Source organism: Cardiocondyla obscurior, linkage group LG06 (assembly GCF_019399895.1).
Source record: "Cardiocondyla obscurior isolate alpha-2009 linkage group LG06, Cobs3.1, whole genome shotgun sequence".
NCBI classification, from domain to species: Eukaryota; Metazoa; Arthropoda; class Insecta; order Hymenoptera; family Formicidae; genus Cardiocondyla; species Cardiocondyla obscurior.
The window spans coordinates 4,328,057-4,345,050 of NC_091869.1; the positions used below are offsets into that span (position 1 = coordinate 4,328,057).

Genomic DNA, 16,994 nt, shown 5'->3' on the forward strand with positions numbered 1-16,994 from the left:
CGGCGCGTCCACCGGTCGTCGCACGCATATTGTCCGTGCCCGCGTCTCGGCCCGCGCCGCTATCGCGTACGCGCGCGTGCGTGCCCGATTCTCCTCGTCCCTCCTGCCCGCTCGCTTCCACCCAGCGTCCGACTGCTCCGGGATTACTAACCGACCTGACGATGTCCGGTCCGAAGTGCCGTCTGCGCGACACGCGCGAATTCCGATCGATCGGAGTAGCGCCGGCATCGCCGACCGAATCCCTATCGGCTTGCTTCTCTGGCACGCCTCGCGTTTCCGATTTCCTCCTCCCCTCCTTCCCTCTCGTTCGAGCGCTTCCGGCAGAGCAAACGTCTTCGCCGAAAGATATTTTCCCCCGGGGGGGGGGAGGTACCTCGTTGTAGGAAGGAAACTGCGAGATTCAGCCCGGAGCCCGATAAGCACGTGCGCCCGCTCGCGCGCGCACCGAGTGACGAACGACGCTCGACGTCGCGACAGAGCGTCGTATTTTTGGCACCGAACGTAACTCACGCGGGCGAGCATTCCGCCGGTCTTCCGGCGCGTCTCACACAGTTAACTCCGACGGGACGGGCGCATAAAGGCCGGCTGTAGAATTCATGAGAGTCGCTGTTTGGAGATCTCGACGCGACGTCGAAAACCGCAACAGCTGTTCATTCCGGGTTCCCTCGAGCTTCATCTGTTCAATGCCGGTCTCTGCCCACTTTTGCGCGTTCTATAGAAAACCTAGGGGAGCCCGAAGTCGAATTCTAGATTATAACTCCCAGGACCGCTTCCGGGGTTCTCGTTTACCGAAGCTTGCTTCTAGAACGAGGAAAGGTAGCGAAGAACTCATATGTAATGATTCATCAATTTTAATTTAATTTGTATAATAGCATAGTATAATATATTAATTAACTTAATTATACATAAATATTAAATATTGTTTTTTTTTTTTTTTTTTTTTTTGTATGCACTGTGTAACCGAGTAACAATACAGACGAGACTAGTAGAAGATGACCTTCGTAGCACTACCCCTCTTTTGCTCCTTGACGCGAAATCAAGATTATTTGTCGGTCTTTGAGTTGTTAATTAGCAACGGATATCTCTCTTAATTCACGCTTGTCTATCCCCAAGTGCATCTCTTCGTTCCAAAGCACGACAATGTTTCCGCGATCAATCTTAACAGAAGCGGAAGATACCCCGCTCCGATTTTTAATAAATTATTTTACACAAAAACATGATCAGTATGAACAGCTAATTGTATGAATAAAAGCATCAGTGTGTAGCATCGTCATCTCAAAGGCAAGGGCAACGACGAATTGTCGGCTCGGCGATACGAAACGCGAGGTCGCGCACGCACCCTCGGACAATAAAAACGCCAAAAATACTTAAGACAATTCGAAAGCAGACTGCAAAGTTATTCTTTCGTTACGCAATGGGACCTCTTATCGAAGAGCGATAACAAATTGGCTACAGAATCTGCTGTTCCTTAATCTATATGATATACTCCGTTTCGTTCAATTTCTGCTGGCAATCTGCTATCCGATTGTGTCAAATTATGGCAAGTTGATACGACGGAACGCGAGCTTTTGCATTCTTATTCGTGTCGCACGAATCAGACTGATCAATCCGACTCCGGCGAGACAATTCAGTGAATTGCTAATGCCTTGAAAATTCGCTTAACATTGATTTTGTGACGGTAACATGCGTAAGATACGTAGAGATATTTTATCGAAGTGACTTGTAGCTTTTTCTTTTTTTTAGACGAGCTCTCGTGAGAATGCTGACTTTTCTAAAATTTACAAATTTTATAAGTTTTAAGTCGCGACAGTTCTTTAAAAAAAAAAAAAAAGAAAGAAACAAGCTGTAGACTTGACACACACGACACCGTGCTCTTGTTACATTTGTTTAAAATCCTGTTGTATTCTGCAGTCGTCTTTGTGCGATCGAGTTGTTTTTTCTCTGCACGTGCTATTTACGCACCGATTACAATCTCGTTAATCACGAGTCAAACGCGCGATCGCAGTAAAATATCTGTCTAAGTATCTTACGTTACAGATTGAAAAGGTAAATGAATGTCGAATCGCCGACAAGGACACGACGAGTCCTTAATCCGTCGTGTCGCGGGAACGATAAATTACTCCCGAATGTTTAATCATATTGAAAAGTGACTAGCTGGACTAAGAAACGGGCTCGCGATATCGACATCAACGTGCCGATTTAACTTGACTCCGTTTATTCATTAGAAATTGACGTTGTGCAAAGTATATCGATGTACAATGACGCTAACGGAATAATCGTGAAAATGCGCGTATATTTTTATCCTAGCGTAATGGAACACGCAATGATAATTACGTTGCCATATTGAGAACTCGAATGACGGCCACGGACGACGATTCGCACGAGACAACAAGGAATAACATCGGCAATGTAATAATAATTATTATAATATATGCAAAGTGTTGGAGCGTACTTATATTCTCACGGGGACAGTTCCATCATGGAATTGTTGTCCGATCGAATTAGCAACCGGCACTCTTTCGGGAATCAAGTATCTGTAACCAGCCGTTATTACTCGGCGGTTATCAATGTCGAAAAGGCCAGTCGATGGGTATGCAGGTAGCGCTTTATCGTCGAGGAGGCTGAGCAACGAGGTCGAAGAACAAATCGCACCTTTAAATAACGGCTGTTAATTAACGGCCGCCTTGCGTTACGCTGATCACGATCATCGATCGGGTCCGTTCTGAGCCGTCAAACAATCAAGCGGCATATACGAAGTACGATGGACAGCAGCGAAAAGAAGGCTCCTCGCGCTGCAGAGTTGCGCACCAGCAGAACGCGTAGCATTATTATCAATATCCCAAGTTGCACTGCCTTGTGAAGCCAATACAATCTATAAACACACAAATAAATTAAAATTGGAAAAATGTTACGCGTAGTATTTATTAATAATAGAAGGATAAATAGAAAAAAGTACATTTATTAAAAATTGACAAATAAAAGATTAAAACGATATGTCTTAAATGTCTTACTTTGTGATGTTTGAACGAGCAGCTGGCAGTGTGTCCGGATTTTCTTTCAAGATAAACTGTCGTATTCCCAAAATGTAATGCTTCAAGTACGAAGGCCAGTCAATTTGCCTGACGTCAAACATGAATGTTTCCCTATCTTCCGGACTAAGCTGTTCACCCAATCGTCGAACGTTGTCATCTCTAAAATTCCACTGTTTCGTACTGAAATATTCCAAACACTTAGCGGCTTTGGAAAGTTTTGTCTGCACGCGAACCATTATAGGCTGCGAACCCTGAAGCCAGGCGAGAGTGTCTAAGATGTACGCAGGTAACATGTGCTGAAATGTCACGCACAATTTGTTTATTAAGACGGAGCTGTGGCAACGACCATCCGGGTACCAGATCACATTGTTCATCGGATACTGTCGGCAATATTTGAACGACAGCTCGACGAATTGTTTCCAAGTTATCGGATTCTGCTGACCGGTGCAACAGTTGTAAATCGGGATGGTGTCGGTGCGTTGCGTGGCGGTCCTCCATGCCGCACAAATCATTAGATTGATTACAATATCAACGGGTACCAGATCCGCCACTTTGTCGTCGTGACACAGCATAGTTCTGCAAAGGAAAAATCGCAAATTATAAGTGAGATTTATTCACACCAGAACAATGTGCGAAGATCATTAGCGATACTGAAATAATAATATCGGTACGACAGTATTCGTTCTATTGTAATATCGATACTGCGATTGGTAATTATGAACGTCCATTACCTGAAGAAACCTTTCCCAGCGGCGGCAATAATCCCCGTGGGGCCGTTGCAATTGTCCACCCAGCCGGCAACCGGTTCTCTGTGCGATGACAGCACGATCGATGGCCTGACAATCGCCACCGGTAAAGAACCTCTTTCCCGCTGAAGCATTCGCTCGGCCAGTGCTTTGGTAAATGTATATGTGTTTGGTCGGCTGGCGATCAGATTTGGGGTCAATTCCTCAAACATTTTGTCGTCCATCCACTCCGTTAAAGCGATCACCTGATCAGGTTCCCGTCCCACCGGATAAATCTCCTCGGCGACGTCATTTCGATCGCAATTGCAATACGCCGTTGACACGTGAATAAACGCCTGCGATTAAACATAAAAATTTAATAAACGTTTTGCAAATCAAATTTAATTTATATAAATGCAAAATACGAATGTCCATGTTCCGCTTCATGTCGCTCGAATGTGCGATTTTAATAATGCACAAAAACGTGTGAAGAAAAACGTTCTCTTATTAAATTATACTTAAAAATAAAAAAATTAATAGAGCTGTTTAATATCCTATTAATCATCAATAATTATTTAATGAATAATTCAGTGTAGATCCAGCAAAAAATGCAAATTTGCTTTGTTCACTGATTATCACAAAAAACCAAGAGATCATACAATTCATCAAAGACAATCGTCTACGAGCCACATTTTTTTCGCTTTATTTTAACATAAAATGCGTGTGCATAAAATTATAATAAAGATTTTTTCGTTTTAAAGTGTCTTAAAACTCTTGTATTCTTTTACATTTTTTTTCTCTTTACATTGCGCGGTTTATTCGCGTTAATTCTTGATTAATTTATGCCATTGTGAAAAAAAAACAAACACATGATATCTTTTAAACGGTAGACGATCAGTGAGTGATTTACGACAATCACGCGATGCAATTAGACAATTAGAGAGTGCAGAATACAAATACACTCGTATATAAGCCGGCTCTATTTACCTTTCAAAATTTGCTGACACAAACTGAATGTATTTAAGCAGAAACTTATTAGTTGATGATTAGTTGTTGATTAATTAAAAATCGATGCCGTACATGACGAGCAAACGAAACGAAGCGTTCGAAAGATTTTCGAGGAGATACGCCTCGAGGATGTATCTTTCGAGATGAAATAGAGATGTAAACCCTCCGTAGTCAAAAGACACTGTAATCTTTCGTAAAGAGCACATTCGTAAAAAACAAAATCGCCACAGACAATTTGTTTTTTATTCATACAAGTTTGATTTATGATTGAAAAATCAATCATGGCTCGGCGCGACGAGTTCGATAATTTTAATCAAACGGTTTAACGATAGGATTTTCTTACCTCCACATTATGCATACGGTTGCACAACTGAACTAATCTCTTTGTCCCCAACATATTAATGGTCACTGATAGCTTCAGAGCTTCGTCAAATTTCACGGTGGCTGCTGAGTGAAAAACGATAGACACGGTCCGTATTAATGTATTTTGATCATCTATCGAGATACCCAATTCCGGTTCTGTAATATCACCAGCTACAGGTATGATCTTGGAAAGCTCGTCAGGAGAGTTCCGTCGCAAATTCTCGAAAACCTGCCAAAAGATGAAATACGTAACTTTAATTTCTTGATATATTAACCAAAGCAACGAGATGTTATTTATTATATGATATTATTACCGGTCCGTTTAAAAGTTCCTGCAATCTTTCTTGCACATTTCGACCTTTTTTAGGTCTCATTAGAAGATAGATGTTTTTGATGTGCGGACACGATCTTAGCAGCTTCTCGACGAGAATTTTGCCCATAAAACCTGTAGCTCCGGTTATAAAAATCGATCTGTCTCTGTAAAAGTCCTTTACAGACGTGTACTCACTGCCGGCCATCGTGATCATATCATCAATCTTCTTTGTTGAATATGTCCTTTAAAAATATATTAAAGATTAGAAAAATAAAGCAAATAATAGTTAATAATTACGTAAATGCTCACTAATTAATTAATAATTGACTAGTCAACTAATATAATAATACATAATTATTTACTTAGTGCGGCGATTATCGTACCTGAATTATGTCGTTGAATCTTTCAGTTACTTTAAACCAGAAAATACTTCACGCCTCAGTTGCCACAATGAGAACAGTCCAAGTCTCTACAATTTTTTTTTTTTACATTAATGTTAGATCCCAAACACGTAATATCATAATAAAAATTAAATATGTGAAACTCAATGTACTGATAAATGAATATTGTAGTTAGTAATATCTGCAGGCTTAAACATAATTAAAACAACTTAATATTACATTATAATGACATTTTATCTCAAAAGCAGTTATTAAATATTTTATCGGCTTGTCGCTAATCAGCTTATCAACGAATCTCTTATATTTGACAAAAACGTTGAATATAAAACCGAACAAACATTGATAAAACTTAAACTCGATTAATCTGATTTTTTCGTAAGCTACTGCAGCCGACTCCGCCCTTCCAAGCCTCGTTGTCCGCGATTCTGCGGTAGTCCCGCAAGATTTCGGAACGTGTGTGAGAAAGATCTTGGGATCGCGCGGCGAAACGGAAGCGGCGAAGCCGAGATATTGTTAGTCCGCAGTCGGCGCGAATTAATATGCTTTACCTGTTTTCTGTTCACAAGGCGGCTCAATTCTCTTTCGCGATCGCCTCTGCTTTATTCGATCTCTCGGTAAGAAGCGACGGAGCGACGGAGGTGGCTCTCAAAGGCGGGAATGCGGTATCCGCGACGTTTCTTTTTCGCATTCGTATGTGACGCACCGTAATTCTTCAAGCGGTCTGCAATCAGATCTGGCATCGGTCGAATTCATGTCGCGTCCTTGCCAGGCACTAGCTCGTTTCTGCGTAAAGAAGAAAATAATGGGCGAGGTTCTTTTTAGATATCAGCTTTGAGATATCAAACTTAATGCATTAAATACCGCCTTGGACAGACGCGGGTGCATCATGTCTGTAATACGTTATACGTCAATGAATGATTTTAATAATTAATTGAGAATCAAAAAAAGTTTAATTACAGCTCTTTCGGAGTCTAAATCTTTATGTTGCAAATATATTCCGCTGTAATCACAACATCGTTTTCAGACCTCCGCATGTAAAATATTACGTTTTAAAGTTACATTTTTTCTTATGCAATTAATCGATAGTTTTTTTCAGTTTTTTAAGGCGAGACGAGATGCAAAAAAATCAATAAAAATAATTAGACGTGTAAAAAAAATTCAGCCGAGCAAAGTGGGTTTCATAACGTTGCAAAACACACATTAATCGATTTTTATTCATTTCTAACTTATTAAATCTGACGTCAACTGCGCGATATTTTTTAAAGTGTTAAAAAAAAAGAAAAGAAAAACGGATTTTAATTATATATCGCACTACATGTAACGCCACGCGCCTGTCGGATGCACACGCGGTCGTTCCGGAGCGGTGTAATAAGAGAGAGAACAGATAGGAGATCGATAATCGTCCGTCACGAAAGGGCGTGCGAGCGCGCGCTTTGCCAACCGATTTGCGCCGGGTCTAACGTGCCGTAAGGGTGTTACGGGGGTACGTTCGACTCGACAAGGGGAGAAAAGGGGATCCGAAAGAAAGGCCCGTTCTCGAGATCAGAATCGGCGGGATCGGTTCATCGACCTTGAGAGATACAGCGGGTCCTCGCCCTCGGCGCGACCGACCGCTGAAAAAATACCACGTTATCTCATCGGCGTGACGTTATTTTTACGACGTAACCGTTGCTGTTTGTTCCCGATATAGCCACGAGCCGGTTTCCCTTTTCCTCTCGCCAAGCTCGGCGATCGGAAGGGTGAGGTGGTCCCGCCCAAGCGGGGGCGACGAGGAGGGAAGGGCCGCGACGAGAGGAATCGCGTTGAATTGCCGTGGTCTCGCGATGCGAAGGATGCCGTCTCGACCCCGACTTTATGTCTTCGACGTCGACATTATTATACGTGCGGATAATTGCCGGCAACTCGCTGGCGTGCGTGAGCTCACAATGCAACTTAAATTTACGTAACTGTCGTAGAGCAGCTCGATCCGCCGCGACAGATGTGCTATACAGCGCATTGAGAGCCTCGAAAACGAAAGAGAGAATAAAAATTGTTTTATCGGCGTTTACCCGACGAGGCTTCTTCGTTTAGAAGTTCAGGGCCAACAAGTCAATTACGAATTTGACTAATCGCATCGGCCGAAGATTTATTATGATTTAAGTGTCTGTAAAATATTTTTGTAAAAGAAAAAAAAATAAAGTAAATTAAACTTAAAAAGATTATTTGTTATTCGCGGCTAATTTTTTTTCTTTCTATTTTGATATTTTATTGTCGCCGATTTCGTTAAAAAAAATGCTTTTTTTTTTCACTGAGACTACTTTAGTTTCACTGAGAGAAGAAAAATAATTAACGGAGTTCTAATTAATTTCGATATTTGTCGCCGAAACTCTCGCGGGACATTAAGCGAGAAAAATGACGTTGTTTTGCAATGCCAAGTTTGATTTTTTTTTTTTCTGTTTTGCATGTGAAAATTTCTGGTCTTTCGGGATGTGAGTGTCGAAATCGGTTCACGCCCGTTTTGAATGAATGTTGTTATCGAAAACGAGATACCTATGCAACGAGGCGGGAAAGCCTTTTTTTTCCCCCCCTCCCCATTCGTGGCTCGTTCCCATTTTACGGGGCTATTCGGTCACCTGATAACGTCACAATTAAAAAGCGACTTTCATTTCGAATCGAACCGTGACACGTCTTGCGCGATAAACGGTATACCAGCAATTTTTCGCGACGTGACTGCGTTAAACGATGGATGAAATTTCGCGGCAACGCCCGCCGATTTCGCAGCGACGAAAGAGCTGGGCTAACGACTCACTGATCGTAGCAAAACAATCTTTCGCGCAGAATTATATATGTAAATCTAATTACAAAAATATATAGTAATATTACATAATAATACTACATATCAGTCATTTTTATAATTTTCTCCACCGGACAATATGAACAAATTTCACTAAAAAAAATATATTTATATAGAAGAAGAATAAGAAAAAAAGAAAACGCGATGACAAATTATTATCTTATACACATGTGCAGAGAAATGCACACTTTAAACGAGTCTTAATTACACGGTTAATTAAACAAAAAAAGAAAAAATTTTAAAAAACGATAAAAATCTTAATACTTTAATTAGAGAAGAAAAAAAAAAATAACCAGACGCGGTGACGTGATTGATGTCATACACAGTTATCAGCTCATGTAATCTCAATACGTTTTGCTCCTCGCCGCTTAACGATTTTCGTCATCGGGAAGGTATTATATTTAATACAACGTTCAATAAAACGGTCGGGCGCGACGACAGTGGGCGAATTTCGCCGAGAGAAAGAGAAAGAAGAAGAAAGAGCGCGCGAACAGGCGGCGGTGTAGAGGCAGATGCAGGCGGATGCAGGCGAGAGGAATTCTAGGTCACTGTCCTGACACCGAGGCGATGCAACCGGGAGAAACCGAGCGTCCGGCCGGCCCGTTACACGGAAACCCGTTATGCGAGGAGTGGACGAGCGCGAGCGTGATCACAACCATGGTCACGATCGTAGCCGCGACCGCGAAACCGATCGGGCCACTCGAGATTCGCTTCATTTCTTTTCGGCGATCACTTTCCCTGACGTCCCTGCCCTTCCCGATGGCCCCGACAACGACCAGCGGGATCAACACCCGGCCCCGTCGCGCACGCTCTTCCTCGAATTCGTAATCGCGGTTCCCGAACTTTCACGCGAACACCTGATCGAACACCTGATTTATTTCACAATTGCATACATTTGCCGAAGCTTTTTTTATTTCTATACGCCGTTTGAAAGGCACGGCTCGAGTAATTTATACGAGGAATAATAATTAAGGAAGATACATTTGAAGTGCGCTATTTGATACTTTGTATCTTTGTGATAAGATTAATTTAATAATATACTGGCATTTTGGAAAGTTGTGCAAATTATTGGAGTTTAAGCAGGTGGACACTTGATCGGTTTTAGAAAGATTTAACATACGACAGATAAGAATTTGTATTTAAACGATAGAAGTATGTTGATTTGTCAGATAGTTAAAGAATCGAGATAAATTGTCACTTGCTAATCACGACAAATTATTCATAATATTCCTAATATTCATAAGAATTGCTTTTCTTTTTTGTAGTCGCTTATGAATAATGATCGATTCCGCGCAATCCAACTCGTAACGTTATAAAACGTTATAAAATATGTATTCAATTTTTTTTTTGTGATTATAAGTACGTAATGGTTTTGTATGGGAAAAAAAAATAAAAATAATGTGAATTAAATCGATTACTTTGATGTAGTATGATTTATATGTATAATAAACTCTGACGCGTAATTTTAGATACAAAAACTAAAGACGTAGGTGTAGCAAAGGTACGCAAACCGCGGTTGGCTGCGCCCGAAAATTTATAGAAAGTTAATGTAATTTTTAACCTTTTCAGAATTTCGTAAAACGCGATACACTTGCGACTATTCGTAACGCTCCTGGCCGTTTTCTTTTTACAGGTTCTTAGAATTATTATATTAGTTCGGGTATATTTTGTGCGAGTGTGAGCGGATGATCGTGTGCGTTTTCATTTTTATTTCCCAACTTGTATCGTTATATATGATATAAGTTGGCAAATAAAATTGTGTATGTATATATATATATATATATATATATATATTGAAATAAAATAATTTTCGTAAAAATGTGAGCGTGTGAGCGAACAGCCGTGGAAGATTCGCACAGACGAGCAACGAGTTTTCAATTACCTTCTCGTTCACCGAGTTGTAAATCACCTTTCACAATATTTCGCGTCGCCAAGACTCTGATTCTTAATTAATCAGCGTACAATATCAAGCCGCGCGCTACTTCATTAGTCTACACAATAGGTATCCCACATAAAAATGGATCCATACATGAAGGCTACGTATAAAAGTATAATTTTTCGTATACGGTTTTACCAGAGTGTCAGAACGTCCCGTCGAGGAAGTTTAGTTTACACGGAGGTCAACGAGCGAGCAAAGATCGTCGTGAAACGTTATTACCAAGGCTGGTAAACGCGGCGAAAAACTACGGCTTCCGTCTGGGCAGGTGTTGCGCGCTCTTCTCAAACGACGACTAGAAGGAAGCGCGCGAGTTATCTCGGTGTATTTGCTTTACTTCACGCTCTTTGATAACCGACTTAGCGAATCAAAGCGCGCCGATAACGGTATCCCGCTAATGGTCTCAGCAGCGTCGCGGTGCATCCGAATTCTCCTCGCGAATTGTTGGGAATTGCCGGCCGCACGGCAGCTACGCATTTAATAACGGCCAATAGCACAAGTCTGGCATCCGGCCGCGCTCGAAGTGTGTTAGCGGGACGCGCCGGCTACCAAAACGCGTCCGAGCGTGGCTAAGACGTGACTGGAAAGACATCCTTATCTAATTGGCGATTAGAAAAACGACCGCGGGCATCGTGCGGCACGCTAAGGGCGACTTTCTTTCGATGCGACACGCGCGCTTGCGATAGGAATCAGTCTCCAGTTCCGTTCCCAAAGTGTAAACGATATACTTCTCGATCATGATTTCTTATTTAGACTTTGACATCGGATTACACGGTCTGCGAATTTATCCTGAAGTACACATATTATCATAAATATGAGCAAACGGCGCGATAACGGTATGCTTCTTGTAAATACGATTATAAGATATACATCACGATTATCTCACAAATTTCTAAACAGACGCGTACATTATCTTAACGTAAATCATTTTCGATCCGGCAGATACGCGGGAACAATATATTTCTTCGCGTACCAGTTTGACGAAGACACCTAATAAATCGCGTACAGGATTTCCTATAGAACTCATCGTTCTTTTGCGCGTCCGAGCGAACGTGTGTTTTGCAAACGTAAAAAACATGTGTCACGCGAACGTAAAAGTTGAAACATTAAAAAAAAACGACGGTGACGGAACATGCGATCTTTCTCTCTCTCTTTCCTCTTTCTCTTTTTCTCGAGCCGCAGCATCGCAGATGCGATACCACCGCTGCCGGCAATCGCGAAGACGTGAAGGTGCACGGGACATATACTCGGTGAAAATCGCGGTCAGCGTTCCTGACCCACGTCAAGTCTCGAGACGTTCGCGCTGGTCCAAGATTTCGACCGGCTTGGCAAGACGAGAATTCCACGAACGTGCCGCGGAGCTTTCTTCCTTCCCTTCCCCTCCGTCGAAAAACACGATACCGCGATAAAGTCCAGGTTGATTTGATTCCGAGACGATCTGATTAATCTGATACAACGCGACGGCGACCGACAGGTGTTCAAACGCTTTCGAGAAGCGATGCAAAACGTAATTTCGGGAAGTAGAACGTCCCGGCTGATTACGTGCAGACAATTCTATCAACGAGAACGATCAATTATTTGATCAGCGATATATTAGGCGGCAGGCGGAATATTACTCATCCGCCTGCGCGATAATGAGCGGTATGTGTGTCATGTTCCAACTCGCGCACATGTAATAAGACATCATTTATCGCTCTATCTAAACGTCGTGACAAATTTACCGGCCGCTCGCAGCTCACTTTGCAATCAATTATTAAAATTGTCGAAGTACTTCTGTCATTGCGAATCTTATCGGAGCCACGTCAACGTTGAAATAATGTCTTTGCTTACCCGGCTGTCGCATTATCTCCAGAACATCCGTGATAGTTAAGAACTGTGTCGGACCTCGGACAATTGCCACGTAAACGAACGCACAAAACGGAATAAAAATGCAATTTTTTTTTATCAGAAAATAAAATAAGACACGCGATGAGTCGAGTTTTCTCGAGTTAGAGACGAGCAATGAGACGTATACTGAGCACGTGAAACTAACCCGCGTCTTTTATAAGTAAGCTCTCTCTCCCCCTCTTCCTTTACTTTGAAACACATATCGACGTAGAATCCGAATAGAAGGAATAAACAACGTAAAAATCGCGAAGGAAAATTTGTCTACTGGTTTTACCTGCTTTGAAACTATAAAATACGCCTATTACTAATACACGTCATAAAATTTTTACATCACAGTTCTAACAAGTGCATATATATTACGTTGATATATGGAAGTGTAAGATATACGACTCAACACTATCAAACTCGTTTGATTATCCTTTTAGATCTTTTTCTGTACCTGCCGACATCATCTTCCAGTCTTACTTGCTACGAAACCCTTAATTCAGTGCATTTACGTCACTACTGCCACAGACTTGATGAATGCAAAAAAATCTTATGTAGTTCTTATGAGTGCGTGCACGTTTCGTTAATATGTGGAAGTATAAGCTACAGGACTCAACACCATCAAACTCGTTTAATTATCTTTTTGGGTCTTTCCCTATACCTTGTTGACGTCATCGTCCAGTTTCACCTGCTGCGAAACCCTTCATCCAGTGCATTTACGTCACTGCCGTACAGAATTATTAAGTTCAAAAAAATCTTATGTTATTCTTATGAGTGCATACACCTTTCGTTAACATGTGGAAGTGTAAGCTATATGAATCAACACTACCAAACTCGTCTAGTTATCCTCTCGGACTTTCCGTTTACCTGCCAACGTCATCGTCCAGTTTTACCTGCTACGAAACCCTTAATCTAGTGCGTAGTGCGTTCACGTCATTGCTGCACATAATTATTAGATGCAAAAAAATCTTACGTAGTTCTTACGCGTGTATAAGCGTTTCATTAAATGTGATAGTGTAAATTATATGACTCAACACTATCAAACTCGTCTGATTTTCCTCATGGACTTTTCTCTACACCTGTCGACGTCATCGTTCAGTTTTACCTGCTACAAATTCCTTAATCTAGTGCATCTACGTCACTGCTACGCAATTATTAAACGCAAGAAAATCTGACGTAGTTCTTATGAGTGTATACATGGTTCATTAAATGTGGAAGTGTATAGCTATATGATTCAACACTATTAAACCCGTCTGATTATCCTCTTGGTCTTTTCCCTATACCTGTCGACGTCACTGTTCAGTTTTACCTGCTGCGAAACCCTTGCATCACGTCACTATTGCGCATAACTATGAAATGCACCAAAATCTTTCATAATTCTTACAAGTAGTATACGTGTTTCGTTAATACGTGAAAGTGTAAGATATAATTAAAAGTAAATTGTTCTATACGAAATTTATGACAATACGAATGTTTTCTTGAATCTGGAGAGTATTCGAAATATGCACAGTGCGTACGTGACAAAAAAAAATTGCATAAAATTGCTAAGAAACATGTTAAATAAATTAATTTTTAAGATCAAGTGCTAATTACGCGCTTTTTAAAGTAGAGTCTTAACGAAAAGTGTCCCCGCGAGATAAATTCAATTAATAATAAAATAATATAAAATAATAAAATTTCTATCTGTATCTTATAACTGTGCGGTCACACTAAATTGAGACTGAATTATTTCTGCATCTTGTATACATGCCATCTCCCGATACTAAATTCAATTAATTGACCACCGCAACAAAAAATAATCGCGAGAATTAATTAAAAATCTACATTACGGAGTTGACGTCATAGATTATTTTTTATACGTTGGACTAATCTTACGCGTTCGCGTTCGCGGTTGTGTTAATTTTCTTATTGAATCATAATTAAATTAAACAACCGCAAATAATTATTAATTATATACGATGCAAAAAAACCGCAGGTATACAAATCGGTTTATTACATAAATTTACTTAATTTTATTCAATATTTATGATTACGCTAATCTAATAGAATGTAGGCCTCGCAGCCCGAGATTTCGGCTTGTCACGGAGGGTTGCGTGGAAGTGACGCGCCATGTATCGATTAGGTTTCCCTGCGGACTTACTCGGCCCGGAGATAAAAAATTTCCTTAACCGCAAGATCTCGCGAGGAACGACCGCAGCGAGGGCACCCAAGGGAGACGAGAGGAGGCTGCAAACTTATACGGGAATCAACTGAATCGCGGCTCAAGTTCCTCGTCATCATCCCCCGCTCTTCTACCGGAACATTACTAGGTCGGCAATTAACCCTTTTGCTAAATTCAACTCCAATTATACAGCTGTAGGTTTTGCGAAATAAAATAAAAAAAAACAGCAACAGCTACATTTTGGTTACAAAAAAAAATATTTGTAAAAAAAAAAAAAATTTTAATAATAAAAAACGAAGGAAATATCGGACGTTTGTCTTCATTAAATGCAAATTAACTTGGATAAAGATTAAGCTCACCCTTCATTATTTTTCTTTTCCACGCGATAAGACGGTAAATTGGGATTTATTTGCACAGAGCAGCTCGAAGTGGAGCAGCCGCGCGGTAAATGCCTCGCGAGATCCCAGTGGCGACAGGCAGCTCCGCCATGGCGAAAGGGTTAGAAACCCTCTTCTCGATCAAACAATCGTGCGATAAGAGCGCACGGAGACACGAAGGCTTGACGGACTATCGGAGCCACGCGACAAAGTCGATAGGCTGCGGCCAAAGCGCTCCAAATGCCGCAATTCTGTTATTTTTCTTTCTCCCTTCGTCTCCCTCCCCCAACTCCTCCTCCGCCCACCCGGCGCTCGCACCTTCACTAGACCGTTTCGAGTGGCATTTAATATTGTTTACATCCAATTTCGTACTGAAACCGCGAACCGAGCCGACGTGGCCAAACGCGGTTCAGGGTGAGACTTTCAACGAGATACGAAAAGCAAAGGGGGAAGGGTCGATCGCACCTCGTTGAGATAAGGCGTCAGGCTGCGATAACGCTCGACGGGAGGAGAGGAACGGGGGAGAGGGCGACGGCGAGGCAGCGACGACCGCGGCGAGGGCGAGGCGAAAACCGGCGCGACGAGAGGCGCGGCCGCGCGCGTCTATTACCGCTGCTGCGATTCCCGTCGTCGTCGTCGTCGTCGTCGTCGTCGTCGTCGTCGTCGTCGTCGTCGTCGTCGTCGCGACGCGACCGACGGAGCGCGCACGGACCTCGTGGAGAGTCCAACCGGGTGGCCATTTCTCGCGGGGCGGGGAGCGGCTGCTCATCTCTCTTAGCCCTCGGTCGATCCAGGAAGTGAGCCACCCCGCGGCCGCCGCGCGAGCGGCGTACCGCAGCACCTCGCGCGCCGTGAAAGCTCACGGAGTGCTCTCCGCGCGTAGACGGGCCAAGGAGAAATAGACCGCGAAGGCGGATAAGTAGTAGATGATACAGTAGGCGCGGCCGGCGCGGCGGCGATTTCGCACGTTTCTCCGCCAGGCCGTCGCGAGGGAATCAAACGTTGCGGCTTACCTGGTCGGTCGCGAGCCACACTCGACGAGCTTCGCGGCGGCCACAGCGTGCACGTCTACCGCTGGCAGTGCCGTTTTAACACAGAATCGTCGATTTATCGCGTACTCGCGGCACTTCAGCTGGCGCCCCTCGCGTGCCAATCACGTCCGCCATCTTCGATCAACTGCCAAATACCCCTCAATCAGGCCGGCCAACCGCTGCGCGCCGCCTAAAGGTAGCCACGCTTTCCGCGCATCTCGCACCGCGAGCGGGCGCGCGCGTGCGATATCTCGCCCTTTTCTCCTGGCGCCATCGTTTCTATTTCCACTCCATCTCGTCGTGTAATCGAGCTGTTTAATCCAATTAATTGTCCGAAATATTAATCGGAATTAAATTCTATTATTGTAATTTCAACTCACTGCGGCAATTAGAACAGCAGCCGAAGGTCAATGTCCGATCTCTCAGTCTCATTCCATTGGCGCGTATTATTTAAATCTGTAGAAAAATCTGTATAAGAATAATTCAAGTCAAACTACGAGAATACGTATGGCAAAAGCATTATTAAAAAGTGGACACACTTGCTCAAAAATTGTCGTAGAATAACAGAAACCATACTCACTTTTTGCTACAATCCGCTATTATGTTCTGTGAACAAGCACCGTCTTTGTATGACATTTTACAAAGTTTTTCGCATTTTATATTTTATAATACTTATTTCTCAAGAATATACAACTATTTAAACATTCTCAGCGTTAATTCTTTGTTAATCGCGTAAAAAAATAAAAAAAAAAAGGGAATTTTCCTCATTCCACAAGGCTAGGCATATTAAAAAAAAAAAAACTCGCGATGCGGACGTGCACTATTTATCATTACCTGTTTTGAATTACAGTCTTTGCAATTGCAGAATAACGTTTGCTTAATCGAATAAAATTATAAATCTTGAACTCGCTTTCAAGTCCATCAAAAATGAATTTTTAAAGT

The 16,994-nt window shown here is 42.2% G+C and overlaps 1 protein-coding gene across 5 annotated transcripts; it reads right to left on the reverse strand.

Annotated features, from left to right (window-relative positions):
- Positions 1-835: 835 nt before the first annotated feature.
- Far1 (fatty acyl-CoA reductase 1) lies at positions 836-16,210 on the reverse strand. 5 transcript variants are annotated; one of them, XM_070658415.1, is made up of 8 exons: positions 16,035-16,210; positions 6,391-6,625; positions 5,825-5,910; positions 5,443-5,683; positions 5,109-5,357; positions 3,764-4,113; positions 3,012-3,608; positions 836-2,872 (listed from the first exon to the last, which is right to left on the reverse strand). In XM_070658415.1, exons 4-8 carry the CDS (start codon positions 5,653-5,655, stop codon positions 2,731-2,733), a joined length of 1,551 nt encoding a protein of 516 aa, XP_070514516.1. In that variant the 5' UTR covers positions 5,656-5,683; positions 5,825-5,910; positions 6,391-6,625; positions 16,035-16,210; the 3' UTR covers positions 836-2,730. The 5 variants fall into 5 exon arrangements, with proteins under 5 accessions (XP_070514516.1, XP_070514519.1, XP_070514518.1 ...); XM_070658418.1 differs by lacking the exon at positions 16,035-16,210 and adding an exon at positions 15,004-15,279; XM_070658417.1 differs by lacking the exon at positions 16,035-16,210 and adding an exon at positions 12,442-12,830.
- Positions 16,211-16,994: the final 784 nt, after the last annotated feature.

What these genes read in the sequence shown, in the direction of transcription:
- Far1 (XM_070658415.1), bottom strand. Translation starts at nt 5,655, where the DNA reads ATGATCACGATGGCCGGCAGTGAGTACACGTCTGTAAAGGACTTTTAC. An exon ending in AGGAACTTTTAAACGGACCG is followed by an intron (nt 5,358 to 5,442) that starts GTAATAATATCA and finishes ATCTTTTGGCAG; the next exon opens with GTTTTCGAGAATTTGCGACG. An exon ending in ACCGTATGCATAATGTGGAG is followed by an intron (nt 4,114 to 5,108) that starts GTAAGAAAATCC and finishes GTTTAATCGCAG; the next exon opens with GCGTTTATTCACGTGTCAAC.